Source organism: Cryptomeria japonica, chromosome 5 (assembly GCF_030272615.1).
Source record: "Cryptomeria japonica chromosome 5, Sugi_1.0, whole genome shotgun sequence".
Taxonomy (NCBI): domain Eukaryota; kingdom Viridiplantae; phylum Streptophyta; class Pinopsida; order Cupressales; family Cupressaceae; genus Cryptomeria; species Cryptomeria japonica.
This window is the reverse complement of record NC_081409.1, coordinates 841,476,174-841,486,186: the sequence shown is the minus strand read 5'-3', so window position 1 is coordinate 841,486,186 and position 10,013 is coordinate 841,476,174. Positions and strand designations below refer to the sequence as shown.

The 10,013-nt window shown below is 33.6% G+C and overlaps 1 protein-coding gene across 1 annotated transcript; it reads left to right on the top strand.

The window, feature by feature from the left end:
• Positions 1–4,804: 4,804 nt before the first annotated feature.
• LOC131042063 (ubiquitin-conjugating enzyme E2 variant 1D-like) lies at positions 4,805–5,216 on the top strand. Its single transcript, XM_057975369.1, has one exon. The coding sequence runs from the start codon at positions 4,887–4,889 to the stop codon at positions 5,214–5,216; it is 330 nt and encodes a 109-aa protein (XP_057831352.1). The 5' UTR covers positions 4,805–4,886.
• The last annotated feature ends 4,797 nt before the right edge of the window (positions 5,217–10,013 follow it).

Genomic DNA, 10,013 nt, shown 5'->3' with positions numbered 1-10,013 from the left:
ATATAGTTAAAGAATAGCCAAAATGACTGATAAAAAGGCATGGTACAAGGGTTTGGGCAATATTCACAAGCCAAATGGTCTTAACGAAGATATGACAGTCATAAGGTCCCAAGGACAGTTCTATGATTATATCATAGCCAAAGGCATGCTACAATAGTCATTAATCACAAAGTAAAGAGAATAGATAGCAACCTTTACGGTATCAAAGGGCAGGTCTTAAAGTAAGACAGTCATTCAAACCCTAGAGAAAGGTACAATGTGCAGTCCCTAAAGAGATGTAGCAGAGACCTAAAATGGTAATACATCAAAGATAGTCTAATCCATCAAAGGCAGTGAATACCAAGCATATCAATTATGAAGCATAACACAGTGTAGAAGGTATCCATCTCCAGGACAGTCAAATGCACCATGAAAGGGTAATGACCCTCATACAAAACATGATAGTAGGTATATCAAGGTCTCCATCAACAAATCAAAGATTAGAATATGTCAAACAATCCATTTGTCACAGTGGCATTATAATGATCAAATACATTCCAGAGATAGGGTCTTCTAGGACAACCTCTAGCCTCCAAGCAAGAATAGAAATGATAAAGCCTCAACACACAGTCACAACCAAGTTCTCACATAGCCAAATTCATGGATAATAGTTGGGAAAAGTTGGTGATAAGAGCATCCATAAAAAGGGAAGACAATTAAAATTATTGTGAACAATGAACAAATCAAATACATAAAGGGTTTTAGCAGTAAGATCTTCAAAACAAAGTCAAATCTATGCAATAGGCTACTAAAGGACAGAGAGTTCAAGCACCAAATGCATCAAGATGGATTAGAGTAGCAGTAACAGTGAAAGAGCAGTGGTACCAAAGGCATGAAGAAAGCATTAAAAGGCCATTCAAAGGGCTTTTAATGATAAAGGCTAGTGGATACAGTCATCAAAGTAGAACCAAAAGGGAGATTTCATAGTCATAGAGCATGATCAGAACATGATATAGTCTCTAAAGGATATCAAGACATAGTAAATACAAAGAAACTATTGTTTGTTTTAGATATTTCATGACAAAACAAAGACATGAAGGTGAATATAGAGCTTCACACATAGCAAAATAAGAAGATACCCGTAGTAGCATTATTAAACTTCACTAACAGTGCAACAAAAGAATCACAGTCCTCAATCATATGTGTTAATAGTTCTCATCTTTTATCATAATACTACTAGTAATGGAGCACCATTAAGGGTTTCATCAAAATAGAGGGTAGTGATTTTTGTGCACATTGAAAGAGCAGTAACATTAAGGGTTTCATGACCCCTTTTTCACAGAGCAGTGAACAGTCTAGGGACTATTAAGTCTATGCCCAATGAAGCACTTCAAGCCATGGCGAACTTGTCTTCAACCTCAAAAAAGAGCAAACACAAAGACAAAAAGACAGTGGTATATCATTGTTTAAAGCTTGTTCATATTGTGATTGGTTAATGAGCAGTCATAAGCATAATGAGTAAGCTGATTAGTGAGATCGCAATATCGTGCAAAGAAACCCAAATTATCATTACCCTTTGAGAAAATACATTCAAGATAGATGTTTATATGTAAAAAGCCTAGGTCTGAAACAATGTTAGAGCAGTAGTAAAATACAAGTCACAGTCCCAAAGTATTGCAGTCCTTGCAAGAAGACAATGTTTTTTTCCTTGAAGCATGCAAAATCATGAGAATATATAGTGCAAGCCATATATCTTATCCTTAGAAATCTTGTCACAATCATTATAGGACAGTCCATGAATGGACAACAAGAAGATTCCAAGATAAGATATGAATAGTATATGATAGGCTTGTTACCTATTTTTTGCTCCAGGCCAAAAAATAGACTATGATGAGTCTCGAGGTTTATACAAAAGTGTTAGAGGAGTTTACGTGGGTCAAAATGATTGAAAAATGCCTTTGGCCTACATGAATAATGCTTAAAGCATTAAACTTCCTCTTTATTTGGAGTAGAAGAGTTTAAAATCTTCAAAATCAATAAAGATCCACCTTTGCTTAAAGAGAAAGTGCTATTTCAAGATTATCATGTTCCCCGTGTTTAACTGGCCATGCAAAGTAGAGTTCATCTATTGGTTGGAGGTGACTAAGGCTTAGAGTCATGTCTTCATGCGCATTTAGAGTTTCCCTCCATGCTCACTTAGAGTTCTTTAAGTTTACACCTCAATCATGGAAATGAAGTATTAGCAAGATAAACAGTCATGTAAAGACTGTTCACACACCTACCATTTCCCTAAAGGGCAGTAATAAATTTTACAAGAAGCAGTTAACTGGCCATGCAGAGTACATGCAGGGTTTTGGATGTGACAAACTTCAGCAAACAAAGCTTCCAAGTATAGTTTTCAGAATATTAGAGATCCATGATAGAAGGTAGGGTTTCAACACCCTACTTTGCAAGAATAGGAGTCTTACTTTATTATGCATTGGGTGCTCTTATAGTCTGGGTTTAGAAGAAAAGATGGGTCATGGGTTAGATAGGAAAACAAAACATCATTGTAAAAGGGACGACTCCAATGTTGTAATAGTCACTACAATTTATCTAAGCATCTTTGTTGATTGCTAAGAGAAGGGTCCCATATATTCTTTGAAGTAGTTGAGTCGTTATCATAAAGGGTGAAGGATTGTCTTGTTGTACATTGTCCATGATCATATTCTTCTAAACCTCCATATCTTGAAAGTATGGTCTGAGCACGAAAGAAGTCCCAGGCAGCCTTATTTCATATAGGTGCATCAAAGAGGCAAAAGGATCATAGAGTATCCCTAAGCCCTGAAACAAGGCATCTGGAGAACAGGGTCAAGAGCAACAAGTACAGTGATAGTTATAGAAAGAGTCATAGAAATAGCAACTTCAAGAGTGATCCATGCAAAATAGTAAACAAAGAGATCAGTGCCATAAAGATGCAATCATAGTAACAGTATGGTTATAGTACAAGTGAAATAGAATACAATGACAATGCTTCAAATGGGAAAAGCAACCTTTATTGGTTTTATCAAGCATAGAAGGTCAAGATCAACTTATTCAACATGCATGTCAGTCGATTACCAGCCTAGGTGGAATCCGAATGGCTGAAATCAAAATAGAATTACCTAGATACAATGCACCATTCATCAGCTTATATAGCCTAGGAAACAGGTTAATTTGAATTCTGGAAAGTAAAAAGTGTTAAGGGACAAAGTTAATCAATTAAGAAATGTCAGGGAAAATATCAAAAAATGAAGATGTTGGTCACTGCAGTGCATGGCATAACACATTATATGCTGACCCTCAGAGAGCTCAGCTGAATTCACTTGGGTCACTCAATATTGTATGATTAAATACCCAAAAAGTAAAATAAAATATTAATAGCCATTTTGCTGGCAATCTTCCCTCTCTCCCTCACTCTTTAACATTTAAAGAATTTTGATATGTACAAGGCTTGAATCCCCAAATTTCAAGATCTCAATTAGGTATCTCTCGAAGCCATTAGTGCTTACCTCCTGCAAGGCGCTAAATGCCAAGTTGTATGCTCTCATCAAAGAAAATATCAATTTAGTGTCCAGTGATTGCATGTCTTTTGAAGATCAGTCCTTAATTCTCCCACTTGCTCATAAATTAAAATTCACAATGCCCAGAGTATAATTGAGCAGAGATAATGATGGTTCTTTGTTTACATCTAGACATCACACAAAAGTGCAAAAAAGTGCAAATCTCTCTATCTTGATGATGAATTATAGAGTCTGATTTGAAACATAAGAAAAAGACATGGTCAAATCCAAAAGCTCAAAGTACAAAAAGTGAAAAGCTTCTACCATTTGGAGTAATATTTAAGATGAATTAATAAAACTACGAATGAAATTGAGAAACAAAAAATTAGCCTACCCTTTCAAATTGCAAAAGAGATTCACACGCTCAGAATTTTTCCTATTCAAAAACTCATTATAATAATTCATCCATCAAATCATTGTCAAACCCATCCACACCAAATTTAGTTATTAATCCTAAAAACACATGCTCACATGCATAAACCCAGAAAATTTTGACATACCAGATTACCACATCCAACTATGCAGAAGCCATTGACCATGTCCACTAACACCAGACCAACCTTCTTCTTGTGAAAAGAATTAAGTCTTCTTGACAAGCAAATTAACCTGCAACTGTTTGAATAGGTGCATTTTTACCATTGAATTGACTACGACTTTTGCACTTACAGAGCCAATGACTTTCTACTTACAGAGCCCACTACAAGTTAAAAAACAATACCCAAATGGCAGTTTTTGTAAAACAGAGATTCTCAGGTAGAATTTTTTATTTTTTTTATTTTTAAATGTACTAACAAGAGATACCAAGATCCTTCATGTTTTCTAGGAGAATTTTGTTCGTGTGGAGCATGCTTTTAAAAGATGTATATTTATATTTTAGTTTTTTATTTTATTTTATTTTTAATAACAAATTATTTCATAAGAGTAATGTTCAAATTTATTTGATTGGTATGTGATTCTATATCATTTTATTTTTAAAATTTGGTTATTTATTTTAATATATAATTTTTATATTTATTTTTTCTTCAATTCTATAAAATAAATTCTTTAATCAATTTTAACTTTTAAAAAAGATGTAAACTTATCTTAGTAATTTTGTTAAAAAATAACGAATCATTTTATGAAGTTGTGTTTGCAATAATAAGTGTTAACTCAATCTATTTTCTTGAATTAGCGGAGAAGGAACATCAACAGCGAGGAAATCTCTGCTATTTCAAATCAGATCGTATGGCCAATTAATATCTTATTGTTGTTCCAAGAAACTTTCAGTTGCTGGAAGAGCTAGAAAGAGGAGAGAAAGGATTTGGTGATGGGACTGTCAGCTATGGAATGGATGATGGAGATGATATTTATATGCGGTCTTGGACAGGAACAATCATTGGACCACATAATTCAGTGCATGATGACTGTATATATCAGCTAAAATTATTCTGCGACAAGGACTATCCAATCGAACCCCCAACTGTCATATTTCTTTCTTGGATCAACATGACCTGTGTAAACAAGGAAAATGGAATGGTTGAACTAAAGCATTTTTCGATGTTAGCAAATTGGCGATCAGAGTACAACATGGAGGATATTCTAATGGAGCTCAAATGTGAAATGACAACATCACACAATAGAAGGTTGTCACAATCGGCAGATGAGAGCACATTTTAATTGAGTCAATGATTAAATGAAATAGTTTGTTTATCTTGGTCTTGTGAGCACTTTACATGTACAGTATTTGAGGTTTTTCATTCATGGCATACACGTGCCACAATGACTTAGTGCTTGTTGTTTTAGAATTAACTTATGTTATCAAAGGTTTTAATGGATTCTGAGTTGAATTTTCAGTGTATGTTAGCAAGAGATCATGTAGGAAGTTGAACATCATTAGTCAAAGAAATGTTTCTTATTACATTGAAAACAAAAATAATAAGTGATAATTCCTCTTGCATTTATATATATATTTCACTTTCTAGTATATGTTTGCATGAGAATTTCAAATGTATTTAATTGTTATCTTGTCAGTTCCTTATCCCTTCCAAATGAACTCTCTTAAGCCCAAAACTTTCTCTACAATTATTACAATCAGAGCATTCCATGAGATGTTTTCTTTTAATAACATTTTGTCAAAAATTCGACAGAAATCCATCTTGTATCTTGCTTTTATGGATTCTCTTTAATTTTAATTTGTGATGTCTTATATAATTTTAATTTATGATGCCGGATATAATTTTTATTTGCGATGTCTAGAATCTTACATATGTTCTCTTATAAATGCATCACATAGTTTATCATCGCATTCTACCTACTTTCATCTTCAGTGGAACAATTATACCTTTCCAACCCATATTGAATCTTTATGACCTTTGTATTACATAGGTCATTTCTATAAACTTTGGTTTCTTTCTTCTTCATGTCTGATGAATATCATTTGCAGGGACATTTGGTGTGAGAAGTTTCTATATGGTGAGAAAGACAATCCACAAGCATTAGTCTATGGAATTAAGACATGCCTAAAAGGGCAATATTGAAAATATAAAAGCTTCTCAATATTGTCAATATTAGGTGGAAATATGAAAGGATATCCATGTATGACATTCAATAAATCTATTAGTATTTCCTGACAGGATTGCTACAAGACCATGGATGGAATAATTCTATATGCCACAAGTGTTTGTCTATCATTCCCTTGAATGTTGTTTTCTTGATGGACAGTTTAATATATTCTATATATTGTGCATGTTGAATTTCTTCTTCAAAGGTACAGGTTGGGAGCATGGCTTGAAGTGATTTTATGCGTTTTTGAATTTATTGCTAATTACAAATACTTCCTTTCTTCCAACTTTCATGTTTCTACATCATCACCAAACAACAAGGATCATCTCTCAAAATTGTCAAAAAACTTACAAGCTTAATATATGGTACAAACATGATTAATAGGGATATATAAATTTCCTTAAATAACTTCTAATCATGTAATAAACATTACATAAAAGCCTTACGAATTGTCTAAATGCATGACATATAATCCATAATGTTTATATGTAGCAACATGGTCTATGGAGGTTCTATTGACAAGATGAGCATTTTCACATGTGTTACCCTGGTTTTTGAACTTGGAAATTTTTTTTAAAAATCACTTCCCCAAGTCATAGCTTTGTTATTGAAAAAATTGTAATTTTGAACCTTCTGATTAAACCTCGCAATTCAAGGTTCAAGGTTCAAGGTTCAAAGGTTCAAAGCACAACATAATATAAAGACAAGTGATTATTGAAGCATACTGTGGGCGAAGTCTATAATTTTGAACCTTTTGATTGAACCCTGCAGTTCAAGGTTCAAGGTTCAAAGGTTCAACGCGCAGGAGAATGTAAAAGAAAAGTGATTAATGAAGCATACTGTGGGCACAATTTGTAATTTTGAACCTTCTGATTGAACCCCACGGTTAAAGGTTCAACGGTTCAATGTTCAAGGTTCAATGGTTCAGTCCGACAGTCCAATTCTGCACATATATCCGCCAATCAGAAAATGCAGCCCAAACAAAGTTGCAAATTTTCAAAATATAAAGACAACCCACCTAATATTTTGGTCTTAAATTCTTCCAGATTTAATGTTGTGACCATACGAGCTCATATGATGTATTATTTTAATATTTTCTCAGTGCAACAATATGGTTGACAATGTCAATTTACAAAGGAAGTACTCTGATTTGGCAGGTTGTTCAAAAATGGTTAAAAACCCATTTGTGATTTTAAATATCATAACTACTCGCAAATTTTCATGGCTCTAGGATGTTCGGTTAATCCGAGGTGAATTTAGTAAAAATTTGTTGCAAGAAAAATTATTATTTTTTACTTATTTATGTATAATATTTTAAATACACTTTAAGATGTTTTAAAATATGTTTGAGAGCACAATTTAGTGGGAATGTGAATTGTATTCCCTTTATCAAGAATCAGTTACTGATAACTGAAAGTCTCTTCAAAAAAGGAGGTTATATATATGTAATGAAAAGAAAGAGCTGGTGGATTCTTCTTTTCTTTTTCTGTTGTAAAAAAAAAGAGGGCAACATACTTTTCTGGGCTGCACAGTTTTATTTTACAGTGGTGTGGAGTTCGTGAGCTCATATTTTGGCATTGATAAAATAAAGAAGATTTTGTTGATCCGTGCATCTATCGATATTTTCTCTTGATTACCATGAGCTTTGTTTTTCTTGTGATTACCTTTTATTGCCTTTTTTGTTACATCAAACTGTGTATATGCATTTGATTCTAAAACTTTGATTTCAGGAATAACTTGTAAATTAGAAAGAAATTCGTTGTTAGCTCTTTGCCTGGGTATTCTGATCCCCCTTGTCCTTTGAGGCATGAGAGAGACTCGATCAGAGTCTAGGGCATTTTGATTCTATTGGAAAGGGTATTTCCATGGGTGTGGGTAATTAAAACGTGTTTTACTTATCTTCATTTACTTCATTTTGAATCAATTTTTCACATCTACTTTCATGGTTATGGGTAGATGTTAGTTTGCCTTTATTACTTTCTAGTTAAAAGCATATTCAGAAAATATATATTTTATCCAATGAAGGGAGTTGTACCTTCATATCAAAATTCATAGAGCACTTGCAATTTCCATTACAAGTGACTCAATTGTTGGTTCCTTTTTGTCTTTCAATTTGGGTATTTGTGAGTCATTTTTTAAGGTTTTTAAGAAGGACAAATTTGTTAACCAACAACATGTATAACATGAGTATCAATCACCAAGGTCAACACTGAGAAACACTATAGCAAGCATAAGAGTGGCTCATTTCCAAATATATGTATAATTATAATATATAAATTGTATATACACCAAGCTCATTTTTTATGGGCACTTTGAAAAATTAATCACCTAAACGCATTGGTCCTCCTGATCATCAATCAATTCAACATTAGCTAATTGAGCAGGAAACTTAGTGTTGCTATTTACTAAGTTGTCATTAGTTTTATGCCCAAAGTCATCCTATATACACTAGTTGGTAAATACTACCGAAAAGTCTAGTCTGTAAATACCAAGGCTACCGGTGTCAATTACAGAAGAGAGACAAGTCATCGAGATGATATACACCGAGCTATGAACTGAGTTAATATGTCTACCGAGCAGCAAAGAAGGTATACCGAGTTAATCTGAACCGAGTGAAAATGTGTTACCAGATTCAATGAACCTGGACACACATGTGAAAGGTGTTACAAGATTCGAGAAGATGAAACCGTTATTACATAGGAAATTGCATTTAAAAATTTTGTATGATTTTGAGGAAGTATATCCAATGAAATAATTTCTATGTTTATTCATTCAATAAAACATGTTTGTATGATCGAAGCATGAACAAATCACCGTCTCAGAGATCTATATAAACAAAATGATTTGAGTATTTGAAATGACATGGAAAATCAAGAGAGAAGATATGAAGTGATGATATAGTGAAGAAAGAAGATTGACAAAGATATTTAGAGGTTACCGAGAAGGTTTCAAAGTAAGAAGAAGGTTGTCTGATGATTTACAGGACTCACAAGAGTTGATGGAACAAATTGAGACGTCATCTAAGAACAACATATCAGAAGAGTCTGAAGAAATGATTGCAGAATTGAAAGAAAAGAACAAAGCACTTAATGAACAGCTAAAAGCAATGAGAAGGGAACATGAGTATTTCAGCACATAGATGACTGAAAATCTTGATGCATTGAGAATAGCTGAAGATAATAAGTGAAGTATAGAAGGAGAAAAACAACAGCTAGAAGCAATGGTGCCTGCAAAAAATGATCAAATATTAAGGATGACTGAAGTTCAACTTAATATGTCTGATCAATTGGATTATGCACATCATGAAGCCACTCTAAAGGAAAATGAGATCCAAGCATTGAAACTTGAATTATTAAGATTGACCAATGAACTAGAAGAAGAAAAGAAGTCAAAAGAAACACTGAGGAAAAGCCACGAATCGTCAAGAATGTTGGACGAGAAACTAAATACGAGAACACCCAACAAGGTTGCAGGACTCGGTTACAAAGGAAACAACTCTACTGAGAAAGGGATCAACACCACCGAGAAAGGAGAATCATCAAAGAAAGTTAGAAACAAAGATAACATGAAGGACAAGAAACCTATTTGCAACTATTGTGGAAAACAAGGACATATTGCCAGCGTTTGTCGGATCAGAAAAGGTAAGCAACTGAATGTTACTAGGTTTGATGGTTATTGTTATAATTGCAACAAGTATGGTCACACATCTAACCAATGTAGGACAAAGTCTGTTAACAATTATCAAAAGGCAAAATTCAGGGGGTTTTGCAAAAATTGCAATAGATATGGACACAATATCAAGAAATGTTGGTTTAAGTAGAAAAACTATATGAGGACTCCACACCGAGCAAACACTAGAAGCTACCGAACTCACACACATCTCAATCGATAATATAATTCAGTACCATGGGA

Coding starts and splice junctions, on each gene's coding strand:
- LOC131042063 (XM_057975369.1), top strand. CDS start 4,887: ATGGATGATGGAGATGATATTTATATGCGGTCTTGGACAGGAACAATC.